The 24,234-nt window shown below is 45.3% G+C and overlaps 1 protein-coding gene and 1 long non-coding RNA gene across 7 annotated transcripts in view; one reads left to right on the plus strand and one right to left on the minus strand.

The window, feature by feature from the left end:
- Positions 1-14,068, minus strand: part of LOC137443525 (uncharacterized) — a 75,607-nt gene extending 61,539 nt beyond the window's left edge. Inside the window, exon 1 of the long non-coding RNA XR_010987910.1 lies at positions 13,912-14,068. This is a non-coding gene — a long non-coding RNA (uncharacterized lncRNA). The remainder of the gene's footprint in view (positions 1-13,911) is intronic.
- The window catches only part of KATNAL1 (katanin catalytic subunit A1 like 1), a 48,653-nt gene continuing 38,247 nt past the window's right edge, over positions 13,829-24,234 (plus strand). Inside the window, exons 1-4 of one of the 6 annotated variants that reach the window (XM_068143268.1) lie at positions 13,829-13,925; positions 17,910-20,027; positions 22,441-22,524; positions 23,396-23,571. In XM_068143268.1, coding sequence (XP_067999369.1) covers positions 23,410-23,571 — 162 coding nt within the window. In that variant the 5' untranslated portion in view covers positions 13,829-13,925; positions 17,910-20,027; positions 22,441-22,524; positions 23,396-23,409. Of the gene's footprint in view, positions 13,926-17,574; positions 20,028-22,440; positions 22,525-23,395; positions 23,572-24,234 lie in introns of those variants that run through there. The other 5 variants (XM_068143261.1, XM_068143276.1, XM_068143255.1 and 2 more) reach the window with 5 other exon arrangements.

The following is a 24,234-nucleotide window of genomic DNA, read 5'->3' on the forward strand; positions in this document are numbered from 1 at the left end:
ACAGGCTGGGGTCAGAGTGGCTGGAGAGCGGCCAGGCAGAGAGGGACCTGGGGGTACTGGTCAATGGTAGGCTGAACATGAGCCTGCAGTGTGCCCAGGCAGCCAGGAGGGCCAATGGCATCCTGGCCAGCATCAGGAACAGTGTGGCCAGCAGGAGCAGGGAGATCATTCTGCCCCTGTACACTGCACTGGTTAGACCACACCTCGAGTACTGTGTCCAGTACTCCTCAGTTTAGGAAGGATGTTGACTTGCTGGAACGAGTCCAGAGAAGGGCAACAAAGTTGGTGAGGGGCTTGGAACACAAGCCCTATGAGGAGAGGCTGAGGGAGCTGGGGTTGCTTAGCCTGGAGAGGAGACTCAGGGGTGACCTTATCACTCTCTACAATTACCTGAAGGGAGGTTGTAGACAGGCAGAGGTTGGTCTCTTCTCCCAGGCAGCCAGCACCAGAACAAGAGGACACAGTCTCAGGCTGCACCAGGGGAGGTTCAGGCTGGATGTTAGGAAGAAGTTCTATACAGAGAGAGTGATTGCCCATTGGAACGGGCTGCCTGGGGAGGTGGTGGAGTCGCCATCGCTGGAGGTGTTCAGGAGGAGACTTGATGGGGTGCTTGGTGCCATGGGTTAGTTGTTTAGGTGGGCTGGATTGGTTGATGGGTTGGACGCGATGATCTTGAGGGTCTCTTCCAACCTGGTCTGGTCTGGTCTGGTCTGGTCTGGTCTATTCTATTCTATTCTATTCTATTCTATTCTATTCTATTCTGTTCTACTCTACTCTACTGTACTCTACTCTATTCTATTTTCCTTCTTCCTTTTTTTTTTTTTTTTGCCCCTTGGAAGATGTTGTTGAAGATTTTGTGTTTGTGTGATGATTTGTGATACATTCCTCTGAAAATATTTGCCTAAGATTGGAGAGGCCATTTAACTTCTGAAGTGCCTGTTCCTTACCACTGATCGCAGCAGCAGTTACAAATGACTGTCTTGGTGTGGACACCTACTTACTGAATCCATAAAGTCAGATGAGACCATTACCATCCTTAATGACAAATTGCATCCTTCCTGATATATTTCTGAACATAACACTAAAATCTCCATTCTTCATTCCAACTATAATTACTTCTTGTGCACATGTGAGGTGGCACCCATAACACATAACCATAATGTTACTTATTGTCCTGTATTAGTAATTTTATCACATTATATTTAGATGCCATGTTTTGTGATGAGTATCACCACAGAATCACAGAAACATTCAGGTTGGAAAAGTCTAACTGATAACCCTACTCTACAAGGTTCACCCCTAAACCATATCCCCAAGCATCACATCCAAATGAGCTTTAAACATATCCAGAATTGGTGACTCAACCACCTTCCTGGGCAGCCCATTCCAGTATCTGACCACTCTTTCTGTGAAAAACTGTTTCCTAATGTCACATCTCAACCTACCCAGTCTCAGTTTGAGGCTGCTGCCTCTTGTTCTATCACTCATTACCTAGGAGACCAGCTCCAGCCTCTCCACAACATCCTTTCAGGTAGTTGTAGAGAGCTTCCTGGTCAGAGAAGGTTTTCTGGGCAGGTGTCTGAAAGCTTCTAGATAACAATTAATAAAATCTACTCCACTTCTGCATTCCTTTCCCACTGAGACTATCACTGAAGTGCATGGCATTGCAGGAAGGAAAATGTTATTTGTAGATCTAAGAGCCAGGCAAAGCTCAGCCAAGTTGAAGGTGTAACTGCAAATGTAAACAGCTTCATTTGAGCAGCATGTATCAAAGAACCCCCCACCCCTGGAAGTTTGTAAGGCCAGGCTGGATGTGGTTGTGAGCAACCTGATCTAGTGTACCAATCCTATGGCACTGGAGTTGGAACTGGATGATCTTTGAGGTCCCTTCCAACCCTGACAGTTCTATTTTGTGAAACACTTCAAGTGCTTCTGATGTGTGGTATTAACCACGTTTTCAGTCTGTATACAATTACCATATGTACTCAGCTGATCTGGATGAACCTATGTGGCTATATTGGACACTGGACACAGCCCATTGGAATGGGCTGCCCAGGGAGGTGGTGGAGTCCCCATCCCTGGAGGGGTTCAAGAGGGGATTGGACGTGGCACTTGGTGCCATGGTGTAGTCATGAGGTCTGTGGCAACAGGTTGGACTTGATGGTCTTTGAGGTCTCTTCCAACCTTGGTGGTACTGTGATATATTGTACTCATCCCATTACAGGACTAAAATTGAGCACTTTAAGATGTCTACACTATGTCCTACATAGAGGCCAAGGGAAAAAGCCTGAGCACCCAGTGGTCCCTTCTGTTTGTCAGCCTTCTCCTTGGGGACCTATTTAAGTACATCCAATGCATGCAAGATAAGGCACAGACTTTGGGTACTCACTCTTGAGATTCGCCCAAATGGCAATAAGGCCAAGAATGGTTTGGTTCCTTCAGAGCCATGTTGTCTTTCAACACTATTCCTGCAGCTTACACCTTCTAGAAAGTGTAGGGGGAAAGGACACCACAAGGTGCACGTATGGATCCAGGGCTACATGGCACGGACGGAGCATTTTGTAGCAACACTAAGCAGCCTGGGTGGGAGTCAGCACATACCACTGAGCCTTGGGATGGAAAACTCTTCTCTTTCTTCTGTGGAGACACTTTGGGGTGGCATGGGGAGTCTGTCCATCTAGGCTGGCACTGCACAGACCAGTAGTGCTAGAAGGTTTTTCACAATGCAGGAAGGCTGCAAAGTTTGCTTCAGTAGGAGGGGGATTTTGGGGTATCTCATCGAAATGGAAATCCAGAATACGAATGGCAAAAGTGACCAAGAGAAACAGCAGAGGTTTACCTTCTCCATACTGAGAAAGCTACAGAACACTTTTGCTGCTGTGGTTTAGGAAGGGTTTTTTAAATAATTTCTGCTTTACTTTTGTCACCTGTAATTATGGAAACCCTAATCTTGTATCTTGTTATGCACAAGCACTCTCATCATACATGTATTTCTCCACTGTTGAAACGATGTGAAGCATTTAGGCTCTGTACTGGGTTTGGATGGGACAGAGTGAATTTTCTTCACAGACACTTGCAAGGGGCTGTTTTGGATTTGTGATGGAAACAGTGTTGATAACGCAGGGATGTCTGTGCTGAGCAGGGCTTGCACAGAGCCAAGGCTTTTTTCCTTCTCACAGCACCCACTCACCACTGGGCTGGGGATGCTCAAGAAGTTGAGAAGACACAGCTGGGACATGTGATCCCAGCTAACCAAAAGGATATTCTTACAATATGATGTCATGCTCAGCAATAAAACCAGGGGAAGAAGGAGGGAAGGAGGTGGTTCGGAGTGATGGCATTTGTCTTCCCAAGGAACTATCATGAGTGATGGAGCCCTGCTTTCCTGGAGATGGCTGAACACATGCTGGCTGATAGCGGTGAATAAATTCCTTATCTTCCTTTGCTTGCATGTACAGCTTTTGCTTTACCTATTAAACTGTCTTTTAAAATGCATCTAGCATGAAAATTAAATGCAACACTCCCCCTCTCCCTTTTAAAAAGAAATTATGGGGATACAAAATATTTTAATGAGGAAATGCACACAAGAAAACAGCAGCAAATACAGGTTTAGCCCAAGCTTAGTATATAGAAATTCAGCTTCAGTTATGCTTCTTTGTTGATATTAGCTTCTTCCTTACTTGGGGGTCAGAGTGGCTGGAGAGCGGCCAGGCAGAGAGGGACCTGGGGGTGCTGGTTGATGGTAGGCTGAACATGAGCCTGCAGTGTGCCCAGGCAGCCAGGAGGGCCAATGGCATCCTGGCCAGTATCAGGAACAGTGTGGCCAGCAGGAGCAGGGAGGTCATTCTGCCCCTGTACACTGCACTGGTTAGGCCACACCTCGAGTCCTGTGTCCATTTCTGGGCCCCTCAGTTTAGGAAGGATGTTGACTCGCTGGAGCATGTCCAGAGAAGGGCAACAAAGTTGGTGAGGGGTTTGGAACACAAGCCCTGTGAGGAGAGGCTGAGGGAGCTGGGGCTGCTTAGCCTGGAGAAGAGGAGACTCAGGGGTGACCTTATTGCTGTCTACAACTACCTGAAGGGAGGTTGTAGACAGGCAGAGGTTGGTCTCTTCTCCCAGGCAGCCAGCACCAGAACAAGAGGACACAGTCTCAGGCTGTACTAGGGGAGATTCAGGCTGGAGGTCAGGAGGAAGTTTTACACAGAGAGAGTGATTGGTCATTGGAATGGGCTGCCTGGGGAGGTGGTGGAGTCACCATCGCTGGAGGTGTTCAGGAGGAGACTTGATGGGGTGCTTGGTGCCATGGTTTAGTTGGTTGGGTGGTGTTGGATGATAGGTTGGAGACGATGATCTTGAAGGTCTCTTCTGGTCTGGTCTGGTCTGGTCTGGTCTATTCTATTCTATTCTATTCTATTCTATTCTATTCTATTCTATTCTATTCTATTCTATTCTATTCTATTCCTTAGGAAAGTTTTCTTTCTTGATTTCATGGAGAAGGACCAGAAAGAGGTGAGTATTTAGTCTAAAAGAAGCAATTAGCCAGGTTGATCTAAGGTCACAGATAAATACAATTGAACAATCTCTTCAAATGTCATTAAGAACTCTATCTGATGACTACTGTACTTCGAATATCAGCACAAGATGCTGTGTAAAAATTAATAACCATTAAAAATTATTAATGGCCATAACCATTAAAAATTATTAATGGCTCTCTCACTTCATTGAGTTTGTGGCCACTATTCCTAATACTTGCTTGTTTTAAAAGAACACTCTTCTGAAACAGGACAGCAAGTTCTGAAGTGATGTGAAATATCTTAACTGCCAGACACTGGAAAAGTGTCCTCATGGCAGTCGCTAGTGGCACCAAATCTCTCTGAACTGGCATGGCTGTCAATGATCAGAAAATGAATTTTTAGCTCATCACATGAGCTGAGTGTCAGTAGTTTCACCGGTTAGTACACTGTGGTAGGTTGAAATTCCCCACCCCCAAACATTAACTTTGCCAGACCAGCTCAGTTGGAAGCAAATGAAAGGTGTATTTACAGGCAAAACTACACTCTACAATGGAATGCAACGAATATGTATAAAAAATACAGGATTTACAATATTGACAGGAATTTACAATTGACAAACAACATGAGAACCCCTGGTCGAGAAGACCAAGGAAGCTGTCTCTCCCCACCACAAGGGAGAAAGAAGCAGAGAAAAGTTGTTGTCCTTAACCAAAACAATGCAGCCAAGGTCAAGCAGAAGCAGGTTAGTATCCCCTCCAGAGCAACGAAGCAAGAAGGGAAGAGATGAGAGGCCCCAAATTGTTTTGGTACAACCAGACTCATGGTAGATATCTCTCCAATGAAATAGTTATAGAATTATCTTTGTTTTCCTTTTTTACACTCAATAGTGATTTATTTACATTTTTCTACTTTTCTGCTCAGGATCTGTGAAAAATTTTTAAAGGCATAGCCTAACACTACCACATACACAAGGCAGCTGAACCTAGCCACTTGTAGCCTGCATTTCTCATTCTACAAGGAGCAGCCACGGAAGCTGGGGGTGGGATTCAGCTGGCCAAATGCAAATATTTCATATCTAAAATGAGTATTTCATGCAGTTCATGTGAAGCACCATCTCAAAGGTTAGATTTTCCCAACAATCTTGAAAAGAATCTAAGGCAAGGAGTTCATGTGCACTGCAAACCATTCGAGGGGGATAAACTGCATCTAGTGTGTCTGTTGAAACATTAACAGCTCGTGGTGAGGAACTTCTTAAGCTACTTGATGGCATTTGCTCTATGTCAGTGCTGTTTTTATAAAGTGTGGTATACCTTTTCATGGTACATTTTTAAATCCTAGAAGTTATATTGTTTAAATTATGCCCGTTTTCACATGGGTATCAGAGATATAAGGCTAGATTCTCTCTTACAGTGATGCAAACCATAATAAGCTTCCATCGTATTTGTGAAACTAACATTACAAGTATCGTGTATTTGAACTGCACGAGGATTAGATAAAAGACTCAGTCTTTTACTCAGTCTTTTACTCAGTCTTTCTTCTTCTTACACCTGCACCCCAAAGCTGAATCTACCTTTTTCATGGTGGCACACTTGGCAAACAGGTCCCTGAGTTCAGTTCCTGTGTCTCTAGCTACAGTTCATCACTTCCTCAGGCATGCAGGTTTAACTGTTTGCAAAGTCATGCGATAAACCAGATCAGAGGTGTGATCTAGGTTCAAAGTAACGCCTTTTTCGCAGTTCCTTTTAAGCCAGATGATTCACCAACCTAGCTGATAGTGCCACCACTAGCTGTGTCAACACTACTGTCAACAGCTGAGACAGAGTGATACTTAGGGCAGAGGGCAAGAGCAAGCATGGAGGGGTGGCGACCAGTTAAGTCAGTTTTGATGCCAAGGAAAAGATGCAAAGAATAGCACAGAACAGCATTCAAAGTTGAAGAAGCTCCTCCAGATGATAATTCAGAGCAGAAGCTTAACTAAGACAGTCTGAATTGCTCTCTGGAGGAGCCTCTCACTCCTTCAACTATGCAAGGCATCTAGGGAGACAAGGCTCCTAATTTAGGCATCTAAGTTAGATGTTCAAACATAGGCAGCGAATGTTCCCCCTGGGAATGTGAATGGGATGTTAAAATAATTTCAAATATGTTTAACTAAAGCTGGGATACCAATGGCTGTTCTTTTGTGAGAGACTCTCCTTTGTGCCACCAACCCTCTTCTGACACAACCATGTTTGTCATTTATTAGATAAGTGAACAACAGTAACAGAAGCGTGCCTTGTCCAAACACAGTCCAAATTCTGAAGTTAAAAAAAGATTGCCAATTTTATTCTTCAAATGTGAACCAGATTAAGTTGTTCACATGGAAACCACTGAATGTTCCCTGTAGTAATCACATTAAAGGACCAGAAAGGAAAAAGGAGATTCTTTGCAATGTTCAGCAGCATGTCTTATTTAACTTTCTTGCTCTCCTTACACATATTTTTGTTTAAGTTCTCAGTTAGGAACTTCGGCTAAACTTTCATCTATAATTACATCTTGACATTTAGTACACTGCTCCTACCTACTCAGAACTTTTTACACAGTCAGTGGATTAGAATCATAGAATGGTCTGAGTTGGAAGGGACCTCCAAAGGTTACAACCTACCCTGCAGCAAGCAGGGGCCTCATCTTGAATACCTCTAGGGGCAGAGCCCCAACCACCTCCCCAGGCAACCTGTTCCATTGTTCCACTACCCTAATGGCAAAGAACCTCTTCCTAACATCCAATCTACTCTTCTCTAGTTTGAAGCCATTGCCCCTCATCCTATCACTACAGGCCTTTGTAAACAGTCTCTCTCCATCCCTCTTGTAGGCTTCCTTCAGATACTGAAAGGCCACTATTAGATCTCCCCAGAGCCTTCTCCTCTCCAGACTGAACAACCCCAGCTCCCTCAGCCTGTCTTTGTAGCAGAGGTGTTCCAACTCCCTGATCAATTTTGTGCACCTCCTCTGGGCCTGCTCCATCAAGTCTATGTCCTTCCTATAAGGAAGGCTCCAAACCTTGATGCAGTACTCCAGGTGAGGTCTCACCAGAGCAAAGTGTCAGAATCACCTCTTTGGATCTGTTGGACACACATCTTTTGATACAGCCCAGGATGTGATTTGCCTTCTGGGCTGCAAGTGCACACTGTCTGTTCATGTCTAGCTTCTCATCCATCAGCACCCCCAAGTCCTTTTCCACAGGGCTGCTTTCTATCACCTCATCCCCTCAGTCCGTATTAAGTGAAGATTCTTCTGGTCCAGATGCAGAATCCTGCACTTGCTCTTGTTGAACCTCATGCAGTTGACTTGAGCCCACCTGAGATGGGGGTTTAAGAAGTTACTGACACATGACAGAAGTTCTCCAATGAATGCCCTCCAGTGTATTTACCTCCTGCCCTGGCACACACCAGAATACAAACTTTAAGTGCATCTTTCTCCAACATAACCACCTTCATCACAACACTACTCAAAGGACTGTTCAAGACACTCCTGGAAAGGGTTACCAATACATTAAAGAATGCTCTTTACATGCAACTAACTTCTCTTTTGGATGAATGTGCTTATAGGAGTGGATTGTTAAAGCAAATTCCTCTTGGAGTATCTCATACTGCAGAACTCGAACTAACATGCCTAAGAAACCAAAAATGCTGGGCAAGCCATTAATTTGGATTAGACTGTGCTTTGTTTATTCTAGTGGTCTGGGCATCCAGTGCGTGCAAAAAAGCTTCTCAACAGCTCCCTTATTTGACACTGCCACTTTTAACTCAGAGAAATATCTACAGGAGAAGGAGAGTATGTACCGATATCACTTACAATTAATGGCTATGCCTGAGTTAACAAACTCAACTGATTTGTTTGGTTAGAACTATGAAAACCTAGTATCCTGTGGTTTCGTATCCATTTCCACACAGCCCTCATCACTTCAACAAAACTGCCTGTGGGTCATGCACAGCATTGCAACTGAGGACAGAAGTGGGTGCAGGAAGCACAAGGCTGTTGGTCATTTTATGCACGTAGATTGGACAGTTTGTAGCCAGATTACATCCCGAACAGCTAAATTCTGCCTACCTTGTGCTCAGCAGGGACACCAGCTGAGTCAGTATTTTCTACCATGCTATTTACTATGAAACTAAAAGGAACTCAGCATTAAGACCTCCACCCTTTTGCAAATGTGGCTCCAACTCCCCAGTAAGGCTCAAAATGACTGCAGTCACAGTCAGCGTGCAACTCCAGAAGTGTCACATCTTTAGCAAACCAGCCTGAAATTCACACCCTACCATGAAAACATTGTACTGCCTGGCTTATTTTTTGCTTAATTGTGCACCACAGGAGATTTCTTCTCAGTTGTTCACCCTAGCAGGCAAATTAAGGGAACTTTCGGCCACAGGACTAAGATGATGTGAATAAACTTTTCTTTTCCTGTCCTGTTTTTCACTTAACACACAACTCCCTGGGCTTGACTCATATTTTCTGTAAGACTTCTGTCCAAATCTTCCTCTCTGTTTTGATTACTGTAAGCTACTTTCTTATTCATTCTCCAAAGAGCAACACTCCAACATATACAAAATGCTTTTGCATGTTAAGTATACACAGAAGAGAAACACAATTATCCTAGTTCCTGTTAATTCTTCTAATTTCTGTCCACAGATTCATAGCAGTACTGTGGGGTTTTTTTCAACCTACAGTAGACTTTCTTCAGCTCATCTCAAAAATGTGTCTTCTTTTCTACCTGTATTTTCCATCACCCTGGCACTGGCATGTTCTTCACCATTTTAATCAACCTAGTCATAACTGCCCTAACAGTTTTCTCTCCCTATGGCTCTAATAATGCAACAAACACATTAGGTGGGTCTTCTCTTATCTACCTTTAGGCATCTAAAGAGGCCTACAATAAACCCAGGAAGGGGCTTTTTTACAAGTGCTTGTAAAAAAAGGGAATGGCTATAAGCTTGAAGAGGGTAGATTTAGACTGGGTATTATTAGGAAGAAATTCTTTATAGTGAGGGTGGTGAAACACTGGGACAGGTTGCCCAGGGAGGTTGTGGGTGTCCCCTCCCTCAAGGTGTTCCAAGGCTGGGCTGGATGAGGGCATGAGCAGCCTGGTCTAGTAGAAGGTGTCCCTGCTCATGGCAGAGCAACTGGAACTAAATGGTCTTTAAGGCCCCTTCCAGCCCAAACCATTCTTTGAATCTATGAATCTGTGGTGCAAACACTTAATGTTTATGCTGATCAGCTGAGTCTGCTATAAGCACTGAAAAAAATAAACACATTCAGGGAACAGTCCACCTTAGAATCATAGAATCATAGAATCAACAAGGTTGGAAAATATCTCAGAGATCATCAAGTCCAACCTATCACCCAACACCTCCTGACTAACTAAACCATGGCTTCAAGAGCCACATCCAATCCCCCTTTGAACACCTCCAGGGACACTGACTCCACCACCTTCCTGAGCAGCATATGCCAATGGCCAATAACCTTGGTCAAAGCACAAATTGTATTCCCAAACTGTTTCTCTACCATAAAAAACATAGAAGAAAGCTAACTCAGAGACAAAGGTCTACAAGACAGAGGTTTACGTTTGAGCAGATAAATGCAAACACCCATGTCCATTCCTACTTTATCTCTCTTAACTGAAATTTCATTTGAAAATCAGCTGCTTTCCCTTGAACTGTTCTCTGTTAATAACGCACCACAGCATTTTGAGATGTAGCTTTTGTGAAAGGTGTTGGCTAAATCCTTCTGTGTTGCTGCTCCACAATTTCTCAGGGTTCAGGCTCTGAGGCGCACGCTGAGGAGAGAAACTGGTGGATGTATCACACTGATAAATATAATACCATAAAGATATCTATGCAGCAGAAAAATTACTCTGCGTGTAAGAAAATGAACAGCGTGCCTACTGATGCCTTCACTGAGTTGTGCATAACTTCCTTTGGAAGGTTACTGCTCATGAATATGTAACATGCACCTTCTTCTTCTCTATTGCTTCCATTTTGTTTTGCAGCTTCCATTATTACAGCACTTCTGAATGTAGCCTAAGACCTCTGGTAAAGAGTTATGCTTGCACGTGAGCATTAAATATTCTTATGAAGGCACAATAATTCCTGTAGTCTGGTTAAATATAATTGCAAGGGGAAAGGAAGGCAAAAGCAAAGGGCAGTTCATAATTCATAGCTATCTTGTATGTTTTCAAGCCTCTCCTGCAGAAGTTTGTGTGTGGGAGGAGGTTACAAATGAAGCTGCTGCTTTGTGCTGAAAGCCTGTGCCAGCCATCCAAGTTAGAGTCTGTGGGATTTATGTAATGATAACCAAATCAATTCAGAAAACAAGTTTTGTTAATCTGACACAGACCCCAAGATTGAGTAGCCTTAAACTTAGCTGGCAGTGTCTGCAATTACTCTAGCTGAAGAGACACTTTTGAACCAAGTCTAATGTTCACAGCAAAAGAGTCATGTTAATTTATATCCGCTTCTGATTGAACTGACTAGAATAAATCAGAGAGAGAGGGCACACAATCAGCTCTGCTGGCAGATTTGCAGATCACTGGGAAGGGGCATGGTAAGTCTCTGGGGCCTGGCTGTGAGTAATGCTCTCCTCCAAAACGCCTAAGCGCAGCCACTGACACCCACCAACATCACGATGTCTTACCCAGAACTGCTTGGTTTATAGCCTCTATCAAGTAATTAAAAGATGTAAGCCATGAGAACAGACTCACACTACAACAAGTTTCAGTGGCTTAGAGTGTCACACCCTCTCCCCGCAATTTTCTACCTTCTCTTTCACAGAGATAACTGCCTAACAGCAGGCAGTGGAATGAGACACAGGAACCAGTCCCAGCTGCTTAAATACAATCTCCAACAAATTAGCTTAAACTCTTGATAAAGATGACTTTAATGCCATCATTTGTATTAAATGCATTAGAAGATCAGTGTTTTCCAATTCAGGGGCTGTTGTGGAGACAGGAACTTTCAGAAAGGAGGCAGAATAAAATGGTCAAGGAAGCAGTACTTTTTGCATCACTTGAGTCAGATTTTCTATATTTCATCTGACTGCAGCAGCAGGGAAGGCCATGAAATTTCACACTCATGGCTACCACGCTTTTGCCTTAAGTTTACAAATTTCTGATTATCTGGCTGGACTAGATAACCACCTGAGGTCTCTTCCAATATGAATTATCCTATGACCCTTACATATATCTAGTATGCAGGGCCAGGAATCTGGAGATGTAGTTCTCTTCCTGCCAACTCAGTCACTTAGCAGACCTTGGCAAACTATGCAGACCAACACGAACCAAACTTTTCCTGAGAGCTCCAGCTTGGGTGATACTGGTATTGCTCTGGTGTTGGGCAACTACTTTCCAAAGGGGGGTCAGTGGTAGTATGGTACCCTCTGCCATGAGGAAGCAGCCCAACTTGACTCTAAATATTACTGAAAAAAAGGGATGGGGAAAAAAGATCTCAAAACAAACAAACAGAGACTAAGTAACCATCCTTCTCCGTGTTGCCATTTCCCAGCCTGGGATATGATCCTCAGACAATGCAGTTGCCTAATGTGATAAGAAGTACATAGTCTTGTGGGAAGGGATATATGGTGGTGCTGGGAGCAAGCTGCTTGTGATCTGCTATCTCCAAGAACTCTTTGGTGCTGTAAGGTCTGCACAGCATCTATGCTTTTGGGTACGTGAAAAACCAGCAGGAACTGAAGTCATGGGCATGCAACTCTGAAGAAATCTAGGAAAAGAGGAAGCCAGAGTTGCAGCTAGTATGAATTCATCATGATTTTGGCTCTAGCTCCAAAATACTCACAAAGGCGTAAGGATCTCCACGATTTTGAAGGAAGCAAGAGCTGCAGATATATGAATGACACATTCACACATGCTGTATTGTTTAAGAGCCTAGCTTTTAGTTTCAGTCTCTGCTCTTTCACTTGTGTCTGTTAATATTTCTGAGAACCTTATTGTGAGATACAACCTCATGCTGCTGCCTTCAGGTAACGAGAATGGACGTTTTCTGAAGAAATCATATCATTATTGGGAGTGATCACAGTATCATCAGTGGGCCACTCTCAGAGCTGTCATAAAGCAGTCTCAGCAGTAAGGAGTCACTGCAGTGGTGCAGACACAGAAACACAGCTTGGATCAGCCGGGCTCTCAATGCATCTGTATCTCCTCTGCCTTTTGTGCTTACAGCAGCTCTGCAGGGTCAGCTAGTTCAGGAACTTGATCCAGCCGAATATGGGTAATTTGTGGAGGGGCATAACTGACTTTCCAACAGATCAGATCCCAGGCATACCTTGCCAGATGGTAAAATAAGCCTTATTGCCATGCAAATAACAAACGGGGAGGCATAGCCATGATCAGAGAGGAAGCCAAGGCTGTCCCTTTTCGTGGCAATACAAACACAAGCTGGTTCGCATTAGCTGCGAAACGACGTCCTTAGAGAGGTTTCTAACTACGATGTTCCGCTCGCAGGGACCACAATGTTCGTAGGAACTGTGAGATACACGGTTTAGAAATGCTAGGTAGCATTCGCCCTGAGCAGAGGATACAAACTGGGTGGTGCCGTCCTGTGGGGCTGCCTGTGACCAGCAGGCATCACTTCATTCGAAAGAACAGACAAATTCCCAAATCTGTTCCTTTGCTGTTAAAGTAATAATTCCTGCTAGCAAAGATGGGTGTCAAGTACTCTGCCGTGTGCCCATGCAGGACAAATGCACATTTTCCCTTTCCTAGCCACTCCCTCAGCTGAAGTGGAAGCAGGTGAGGTTTGTATTCTGAGCGTGTTCATCCACTAAAAACTCAGTACAGCTGAAGCAGGCACAGAAGCTACAACCGGCACTCGGCAGCCATCTGGGGCGTCCTGGCGCTTGGCTCCTGCCCTCGTACCCTCCTTCTTCGCCAGGGACTGCGGCACTTCAGCGCCAGGCGCAATGGGCTGAGAGGGGCAGGCTCGCTGCCTGCCTCCTGCCGGGATGTTCTATACAGAGATCATCCAAGGCCTACGAAACACAGGCTTGGCGACAGGGATACGCAGCACCCACAACCATTCCCAGCGATGCAGCGGGACTTTTCCTTTGCTTTAAGGTCGCCGGGAAAACAATACCCTTTCCTCCCGGCCAGGGCAAGGCGAGTCCGCTGCCTGACCGGAGCGGACGGGCCCCGCCCGGGGCCGCGCGGCGGGGGCGGGGTAGCGGGATGCCGCGTTGTCCCCTCCCCGCGCCCCGCCGCCATAGCAACCGCCCGTTGTCGTCGCGCGCGCGCGCACCCCCTCCCCCGCCCGTCACCCCCCACATCCCCCGCGGCTCAACCCCCCTCCCCGGTATGACAGAGCAGAAAGGCTGTGCCCCCCTCCCCGCGCCGCTCCCGTCTGCGGACACGCACCCCGGCTCTCCCAGGTAACGGCAGGGCCTGGCTACAGGGCGGCCCCTCATGGCGCTGCCCGGGGCGGGCGGCGGCTCAGATCTCGGCCCATCAACCGCCCTCCCTCGGCGGCGCGGCTGCCCATCCCGCCGAGCTGAAGGAAGCGGCGGCGGCGGGGAAGGTGTGTGGGGGGAGGGCTAGCGGCGGGAGCAGCCGGCGGAGGGGAGCCCGCTCTCCGCGGAGCCTGCTGGGAAGTGTAGTCCCCGCCCCCCGCCGCGCGCAGGGCGGTGAGACGAGAGGCCGCTTGTGAGAACTACAAACCCCAGCGCGCTCGGCTGGGGAGGGGGAAAGATCGGTGCCGAGGATTTGCCCCTGTGGAGGAGACCGTTGTGTGGAGGGGGAGGTTCGCTGAGGCGACTCAGTTCTCGGAGCCGCCTCTGAAGGGATGGTGGGCTCGAAGGGCTGTGGACGGGGACAAGGGTCCCCATTTATCGCTGTCCGGAGCGGGAGGGGGCTGGAGGGAGGGGCAGTGTGGAAGGCGAGCACGATGTCTTGGGGGGAGGAGGATGGGCGCAGGGGCGGGTGTGTGGCACACTAGAGGGTAGATGGGTGGACCGGCGGGCAGGCAGGAAGGAGGGAAGGGAGGGCTGTGCCCTCAAGGAGGGGTGTGCGGCAGGCCGGACTCAGGGGCGTGGGGAGGTGGCTGCAGAAGGGGAGGCGCCTTGCAGGATGAGTGAGTGCAGGAGTGAGGGTGTGAGAGAGAAACGCGGGTGGGGGGGATGCAGTGGCTGAGCAGAGAGATGCGAGGAGGGAGCTAGAAGAAGCAACCGATTGAAGGCCGCGTAAATGAATGGGGAGGAGGCACCGGTCAAAGAAAACCAGGAGCTGGTGGCCCTGAAAAGTTTTCCTGAGTAGTTTATAGTTTGCAGTTTCATGTAACTTACCACACTTGGCTCTGTTGAGCTTGTTGGCACTAGGTGATCTTTTACACGAGCAGACACAATTTTGCTCCATTTCAATTGTGCCCACGTTTCTGTAGCGGTGTCAGTATTGGCATTTGTCTTTTCCCCCCCTCTCTTTCCTCTGATGGCAATTGTGGTGTTATCCTTTATCTTGTATTCTCCAAGAGGCATGAGGGGGAATAAAATTACAGTTCCTGTTCTATATCGTTTATACATATTTATGATTGGTATATTGGAGGGAGTTATTTTTCCTGGAAATCTGTATTTTAAAAGCATTGGTGCATTAGTACTCCCTTGTTTATGAATATTTAATGTCTATTCCTAATACAGTTTCAAATGCCACAGAGATGGGTTTCTTTCCTGTGGATGTTTGATGTTTATTGCAGTTGAAGGGTTTGGGGCAGTTTCTTTTTATCCTTTCCTCCATCCCCAATGTCAGACACACGCTAGGCAGGCTTAGGCATCTTGCAGCTCCTGGTGCTTACCTGACTGCAAGAAGTGAACATGGCTGTTGCAGCATGCTCCCGGGGTGCTTTGGTCTCGGAGACTTCTGAGCAGGCAGTGCAGAGGAATGGATCCCGCCCTGAGCTAATCACACTCTCAAGATAGAAAGCTAAAAGGAAGACAACGAAATAACAATAGGCCTTTATTTGGTTTTCTGTGTAAATAATTGCAAAAGAACCCCAAACAAGTTGATTCTTCTGAGGATGAGCTGAGAAATCTGAAGACTTGATGTCTGCAGCATGAACAGCGGCATGGCTGTAAATGTGTGCTTTAAAGAATATATACTATTCTTTAGCAATTCAAAAAAACGAATGCATTCCTAGTTTTAAAGAGACAATTATTTGGAATTCAGAGGGGAATTCAAAAGATGGAAAAGTATTCAGCCCTAAATTCTGACCTTATGAGTCAGGGTTATAAACACATGTGTGAGTCCATTAAGCCTGCAATTATTCATGGAAAGTTTATCTGGGTTGCAGATTGGCTGCGCTAGGAATGTAGCAGCACCAGAACTGAAGCTTTGTGGAGCTGACTGTGGTCTGGCAGTGCTCATGAGCTGCAGCGCTGTGGGAATGTGGATATGCTGTATCCAGGGCCAGGTGCAGGAGCAGTTTAACTGCCTTACTTGGCACAGTGCCCAGCCTAAGAAACACCTTTAACCCGAGCTGGCACTGCTCAGGCCCATCTTGTGAGCCTTTGGTGACATGTTTGCTCTACCAGAAGTGCTTACACATGTCATGTGCAGAGAAGCAAGTGGCTTCACAAAGGCCAGGGGAGTTACTGATTTGGGCCAAGCCATTTTGTTGAGCTTCCTACAGGCCCTGCAGAATCCTTCAGATACCTGAGCTATACATTCTGTCAGAGGAGGGATAGAACAGCTCAGGACTCTTGCCACCTGAACACTGTCCTTGGTTTGGTACTGCTAGAAGCCTTGGAGACTGTGGTGGAGAGAAGAGGCATGTGTGGAGCCAGCCTCGGTCCAGCTAGCAAGCCTCTCACTTCCTAGACTGGAGTTACACTCTCTAGAGTGCCCCATAGCATTTGCATTGGCTGTTTTCATTTTGGTTACCCAGCCTAGCTGATGAATGCCATAACCCTGATTAATGGTGATGTGACCGTATGGATACGCTTGAAGCTGGTAGATGAAGGCATCTGGAGAAGGGTATGTTTTGCAGTCAATTTTAGGAATAGCACAGCCACCTCTGATTCTCCTCTTTGTAATCCTTCAGAAAATCATAGTTCAAAGGCTTTGCAAATGGCCATTTCATTCTCCAGGGTGCTTTCTGCCTGGTGCAGAAGTATATTTTCTCTACTTAAAACGCTGATCAACCGTTTAGTGGTTTCTTAGGTATTTGTGTTTATTGTTAACTTGTGGTATCTTTATTTCATCTGAAGATTCTTCTTATTTTGTTTTCACTTGTTTTTAAAGTAACATTCAACTCTTCTGTTTCAAGTTAGCTCTCATAAGGTCCCCTACAAAAATAGTTTGAAGCCTGTGTGCATGCTGCTTCTTCCCATTTCCATACACATTGCTCCATTAACTCCATGTCTGTTATTTCAAAAGAAATTTCAGAGCAGAGAAGCCAACACACAGTTATAACAGCAGTTAAGTGAGCTGGAAGGTCCCTTGGTGCTGGGTTTCCTGAACCATGGTGTGTGTATGTTTTATCTGGCATGTGGGCTGCTTTGAAGTAACATGTCCAACGGGAAGTGAACACTAATGATGTTACCTGCTGCAACCCTGAGTGCCGCTGCTGCAGTTGTGGCCATTCTTGTCACTGCTGATACACACAGCAAAAGAGCACTGGTATAGCACACTTCTTGTCTTTGATTCAAGAGGGCATGGTAGGATGAACATGAGCCTGCAGTGTGCCCAGGTGGCCAGGAGGGCCAATGGCATCCTGGCCTGCATTAAGAACAGTGTGGCCAGCAGGAGCAGGGAGGTCATTCTGCCCCTGTACACTGCACTGGTTAGGCCACACCTCGAGTACTGTGTCCAGTTCTGGGCCCCTCAGTTTAGGAAGGATGTTGACTTGCTGGAACGAGTCTAGAGAAGGGCAACGAAGTTAGTGAGGGGCTTGGAACACAAGCCCTATGAGGAGAGGCTGAGGGAGCTGGGGATGCTTAGCCTGGAGAGGAAGAGACTCAGGGGTGACCTTATCACGCTCTACAACTACCTGAAGGGGGGTTGTAAACAGGCAGAGGTTGGTCTCTTCTCCCAGGCAGCCAGCACCAGAACAAGAGGACACAGTCTCAGGCTGCGCTAGGGAAGTTCAGGCTGGAGGTCAGGAGGAAGTTTTACACAGAGAGAGTGATTGCCCATTGGAATGGACTGCCCAGGGAGGTGGTGGAGTCGCCGTCACTGGAGGTGTTCAGGAGGAGACTTGACAGGGTGCTTGGTTGCATGGGTTAGTTGATTAGGTGGTGTTGGGTGATAGGTTGGACGCGATGATCTTGAAGGTCTCTTCCATCCTGGTTTATTCTATTCTATAAATGTAGTTTAAAAGCAAATCTGCTGGAACTGAACAACATTCTTAATTATTTATATTTTTTTAGCAGGAGTTGTGATCCTGTCAGGCAATGATTGTTAGCTTCTGCACCAGTGTGTGGGACCACAGCTGCAAGTTCAAAGACAAGTTAACAGAGAAAGGCTTGCCAAGTTCCACAGTCAAATCTCTCTCTTACTTGTTTGTATTTTATCTGTCAGTGATCTGTTAAAATGTTGGTTTTGTCATGTGAGCATAATGCCTGACAATTGTCTGCAGCATCAGTGATTGCTTCTGAACAGGGATAGTTAATTATTAGAAATGAAGACCAGTTGTTCTGTACTCAAGTCCAAAAATAAAAAGGGACAATCTTTCTAATAAAGCAGGCAAGACTTATTTAATTATATTTGAATAATTGCATTTTTAATAACTTACTCTTTAAAAAGAATCACCTAAAACACATTGAGCATATGAAAAAGAAATACAATCTGTATTTCAGTCAGAAAAGCTTCTAGTGGGAACTGCATGTCAAGCAGGGGGGGAAAAGTTTTTTCTTCCTCTGATAATGTTCCATTTAGGGTTGCAGTTTATGCTTTTCCAGGTTAAGATATTGCCATATTGTTATATGTCTCGATTTTGACAAGTTTAACTTTGACAAGAAGATGAGAAGTAGGATCATTGTACTACTTTAAGTGAAAATGTAATCAAAGGAGAGGAAGCTGTTTGAAACTGGTCAAATCTGGCTTATAGAAACAATATGGCCATAAGCTAAGAAAGGCAGATTTAGATTAATTGTAAGGAAAAGCTTCCAAGCAGTAAGAATTTGAGAAAAGAACACCTCCAGTTCATTGCTTAGACTCTGGTAACAGCAATGAGTGCACACAAAAATCAAAACCTCTTACACCGGAATCAGCTTCCTTGCTTTGTGTGGCAGTCGACCTCTTCAGGGGTTGTGTAGCAGCAGAGGGACAGCCTGGCTCTATTTTGTCTAAGTGGAAAACATAGTCATACCTCAGCACTGAATTTCAGCAGGTGGTGCCTAGCATTGTGGCTATCTGTCTTATGACATTAGTTGGGTCTCTTACGTTGCATGGTTGATTTACGTAAAATGAGAAACAGAGTTAGGAATCAATCTTCATCTGTGTATGTCCAGGCCTTTCCAGATGTTCATCTGCCTGGTCAGCAATACTACACAGCTGCTATGACATGAGACCATATGTCCAGCAGTCCTGGGGAGCTGTGGAAAATTTGTGGTCTATCTGGTTAACATTTCGACCGGGGAAAGGCACATGTCCATAAAAAGCCCAGATATTGCACTATCAGTGAGGAACTAACAACTGGTTTGGAGAAAAGTCTGATTAGGAGACGGTGACTAAGGCTCAATGTGACTATTGAAACAATGAGAGTAAAGCAAGAAGTAAGTAACTGCTGATGTAATGAATGTCATCCCTCCTGTGCAAGAGTTGAGAGCTGATGGAGAAAATGGGACACAGTTGTGTAACTGACTGTCAGAACACATAGGCACAAAAGACACATGTAAAGATAACAGAGGTGCCTTTCATTGTGGCACTTACAGAGCTGAATGTTCAGTATTAAGCAATAGCAAACCCACTGCTCCAGATCCCATCTACAGGGGAGGATGTTTGTTGCCTTTGTTAGCAACTCACTGTGCTGAGGTTAAGTGGGAGATAAGCTGAAGGGGGGCAGTTGTCCAGCGTTCCCACTGGTGTTGCACACAAGTTTGGAATAGTGTGCTAAACAAGCTGTCCCCTCTTTACCCACCATTCACTGTATCTGCCTGTGGATATGGCTCTGTGTGTATAATGCTTTAATGTTAAAATAGAGACTGTCTTTTGGATCTTGCTCAATTGTGTATTGCTTTAGTTCTGGGAGAAAAAATTCTTTTGTAACCTCAGATAGGGATCAGCTCAGCTTATGCTTCAAAGAATTGAGATTAATATCCCCTGTGACCTTTTAGCCTGTCTGCTGCAGGGTTTTTAACAAGTGGGTTTAAGACCCCATGTGTGGCAGCTATGCCAACATGAATGTCTGTAATACCTCTTCTTGTCAATGATCTGTGAACTAAGGAATCTCCAAGGATATCTTGACATGCCATGGAGCTGTTATGGTCTAGTGCAGGAAAGAACCACGCAGCGATAGAATGAAAAGCTGGTGTCACCAGGAATGCGTAAGTTGTTCTAGATGTACCTGACAACAATTGTCCCTGGCTGTGTATTTACTTAAAAGATATGGCTGCAATATGGCAGGAAAACAAATACTTAAACAAAACCCCCAAGCAACAAAAGCACTATTTATAACTTCTGTATTTCTGGTTCCTTGGATGTTTTCAGTGTTGTATGAACTCTATAATATAATGTAGAATAGATAATAAAAACCAAAACCATTAAATAGCTCCCACTTAGTTCTAGCTACTTCTTCCTCCCCAGCCCTGGTGCCAAAGAATGGAGCTGTCCAGAAGACAATCAAGGAAGGAATTCCCTACTTAAAATATTTTTCCTTAAATTTGGGCATACTTGTTTTGACTTGCTTTAGCAATTCTGAACTAATGTTACCATCACAGATGTGCATAAAAGGTTTGTAGTTTACTGAAATAATTTTAATCCATTACTTTAAAATAGCCACTGCTCCTTTTGCAGTAGGACCTCTGACAACTTTCTGAGTGTCAGGGGGAAGCACTAATTTAGGACTGAAGTCTACATTTGCAGTTTTAAATGTGGTTCAGGTGTATGTGTGATGTTATACTTACCATTTCAAGCCATATTACCCACTTTGGTGTCTAGGGTAGGTGATAAGTAAAAATAGAACCACCTGAATCCAGAAACCTCTGGAGGCATCATCTGTGCATTAGGTGCATATGTGTACATCCACCAGCCTCCCTGTGTGTTCTGAGTTTCAGTGCCTGTTGATGTTTAGAAGCTCTGCAGTGTGATGCAGTGGACATGAAGCTCTTGTTAAGCTTTGGTGTAACCAATAAGAGGCTGGAAGCTCCCAAACTCTAGGTTGCTGGAGGAAAGGGGAGACTCCCATTTGGGTTCCCCATGCACCATGACCATGTAAATTTCCCTGTCTCTCACTTCCCACCTTCCTGTACTAACCACTCTTCTGATGTAAGGGTTTTTTTTTGCTGTGCCTTGCCTCCCGCCCATGGGTTGGCCCAGATTTCACTGGAGATGGGGAGGCTGTCTTCTGTGGTTAGCAGGGCACTCTTTTGCAATTAATGGTAGCTGGATGCAAATGTCAGCCTTTTTAAGGCAAAAGGGAGTTAAACACATGCCTGCAGGGTGGGAACCAGCTGCAAACACCTACAAACTGTAGTTAGCTAATAAACAGATACAAGAGATTGCTAAAGTACTCTGTTCTGCTTAATGCATTTCCAGGGTTTGAATGCAGCAGTTCCTTTTTTCTTTTTCTTTTGATACATGTGGAGAAAACCTCCAGAGAGGACTGTTTCCCTTGTGTGGACAAGCTGGTTATGTGTCAGACCCTAACATGTATGTGTTTGAAGACAAGGCAATGGATTCTGCCCCAGGTGGTGTTCATTTATAAGTTGATTCATCAGAACTGAATGGGTTGTAAGCTATATTCAGTTCTATCTTTTTATCCATTTCCAGGGCAATGCAAGAGAAATTACTTTTTCCCATAGGTTATCATTGGTATTTTAGAATTAAATGTTCTTAATTGCCATGGAGCTTAATTGCTACATGTATGGCAGATGTATTCTGCCCTTCCACAGCACCAAGAGAAAACAAAATTAAGGTTGTCACCCATTCCACCTTAATTCTGCTCCCATCCAGAAGTTTCTACCAGCCCATGGGAATGATCTGCAAGCTGAAATGCATGGCACAGCACGAGGATAAATAAGCCCCTATGTGTCTTCCTGTGCTCAGTGGTGAGGCAGCAGTGTTCCTGCTCCTTCAAAAGTCTTCAGCTACGTGCAAGCTGTGTGGTCTGTGGGTTTAAGTGAAGGTAGCAGGGTTCCATGGCTTAGTTGCAGGGAGCAGGAGTGAAGAGGTGATGGAGCAGACCTGGTGTGCAGCTGCAGGCAGCAATAAGAGCTACCACTTTGGCACTGTTGAGAGGAAGAGCACATGTTTGCTATAGACAGCATTCAAGCAGGGCAGAATGAAGGTCATGTGGATATATGTTTAACTTCTTGCCAAAGGTTTGAATATTGCTAAGCACCAGAGAAAATAAAGGCATAAGATACATCCTCCTTAATGCCATCTTGATCTTGTCTGGTCTGTTCTATAAAAACTATTAACATTTTTATAACCTACTAGGCTGTAAAAGGATGTTACTCCCTGTTCTGGTTTCTCTCTGCTACCACCTGCTTCTGCTGTGTGCATCCCCATACCACAAGGCTGCCTTCAGCTGTGCAACCTGGTCTGTGTGCTGCATTGGGCACCACTCCCTGCTCTCTCCCCTGCTGTGGCTGTATCCCTCCTTCCCTGCTTCTTCACTAACTTGGTGTCACCAGCCCCTCAGTGCAGCAAGTGGACAACCTTACTGAGCTGGCCTCCTCCCCCTTGGTCAATGCATTGCATTGCTGTGAATTTTATTGTTAACATTTTTATTTCCAGAAGTTTAGATCTGAGGGAATGTGAGGGACCGCACCCATTCTGAGTCAGAGGACAAGGGAAAGAAGCTTAAGCTCTTTTTCTGTGGTAAGGAACTAGGCTATGGGTCATGTAGAATTTATAAATAAAGGGACAGGCTCTGCTTCAGTCTTGAACTTAAATACAAACCTGGCTGGTACAACATAGCTTAGTTTTGAAAGTGTCGTTTACTCCTGCTTGCTTGAATGGTTACTGGGAGAAGTTGGACCCTGGGTTTGTGGTTTATTACTTGTATAAATAAATCAGTAAACTCTGTGAATCTTCAGTTCTTTTGAGGACTAGAGGAAAGTTGTACTTTGGGAGACACTGTTTTAAGAAATCTTAACTTGGGAGTGCTAACTCTACCATAAATCCCAAAGCAACATGTTAATGACAAAAAAAATCCAAGCTGGCACGTCAGTGCTAGAGAACTTTGAAAAAATATTTAAATAGGATGAGGCTCTTGACTTTGTCTTTTGTAGAGCTATCATTCAACCATATCATAGTCTCATTAAGGTTAAGGCTCTTTAAAGTGCTGATGCTGGTTGGCACATTCAGGCTCGTATGTAATACAGCGGTATGAAAAGCAATTTAATGCCTCGTGTCATTTGTGATTCATGGGCTGATGGCTAATAATATATTGTGGGGATCTACAGATTAAAGTTTGGCTTGTTAGGTTCTGCATGGGCAGGACATTTAATTCTCCTGCATTAGTTGAGCAGGATTGGTACCAATGGCAGCAAAGAAGTTGTGATGTTATGATTCATGACCTCAAATCTTAGACTGGTTAAAGAGGTCCTGCGGGATGGGAACGGGAGGCGACGAGGCACAATTCAGTTAAGAGTTAAAAAGAAACAAACCACAAAACTAAAGTGTCACAGTCTGCATTTATTCCACAAGAAGTAAAATTAGTTTTTCTAATGGTTATGTTCTCTTTTAGATTTCAGAGAGAAGATGAATTTAGCAGAGATTTGCGATAATGCCAAAAAAGGAAGAGAATATGCACTCCTTGGGAATTACGACTCTTCTATGGTATATTACCAAGGTGTCATCCAGCAAATCCAAAGACATTGCCAGTCAATCAGAGATCCAGCAATTAAGGGCAAATGGCAACAGGTAGGGTAAAATAAGGTTGCCTTTATTCTATTACTTCATAGTATCATAGTATCAGTCAGGGTTGGAAGGGACCACAAGAATCATCTAGTTCCAACCCCCCTGCCATGGGCAGGGACACCCCACACTAGATCAGGCTGGACAGAGCCTCATCCAGCCTGGTCTTAAACACCTCCAGGGACGGGGCCTTGACCACCTCCCTGGACAACCCATTCCAGGGTTTCACCACTCTCATGGTGAAGAACCTCCTCCTCACCTCCAGCCTGAATCTCCCCACCTCCAGCTTCATTCCATTCCCCCTAGTCCTATCACTACCTGAGATCCTGAGAAGTCCTTCCCCAGCCTTCCTGTAGGCCCACTTCAGATACTGGAAGGTCACAATTAGGTCACCTCGGAGCCTTCTCTTCTGCAGACTGTACAGCCCCAACTCCTTCAGTCTGTCCTCATAGCAGAGGTGCTCCAGCCCTCTGATCATCCTCATGGCCCTTCTCTGGACACGTTCCAGCACCTCCACATCCCTCTTGTAATAGGGGCTCCAGAACTGGACGCAGTACTCCAGGTGGGGTCTCACCAGGGCTGAGTAGAGGGGGAGGATCACCTTCCTTGACCTGCTGGCCACACTTCTCCTGATGCAGCCCAGGATCTGATTGGCTTTGCGGGCTGCAA

Source organism: Melanerpes formicivorus, unplaced genomic scaffold (assembly GCF_026170545.1).
Source record: "Melanerpes formicivorus ecotype bairdi unplaced genomic scaffold, bMelFor1.0.p_v2 SCAF_1, whole genome shotgun sequence".
NCBI classification, from domain to species: domain Eukaryota; kingdom Metazoa; phylum Chordata; class Aves; order Piciformes; family Picidae; genus Melanerpes; species Melanerpes formicivorus.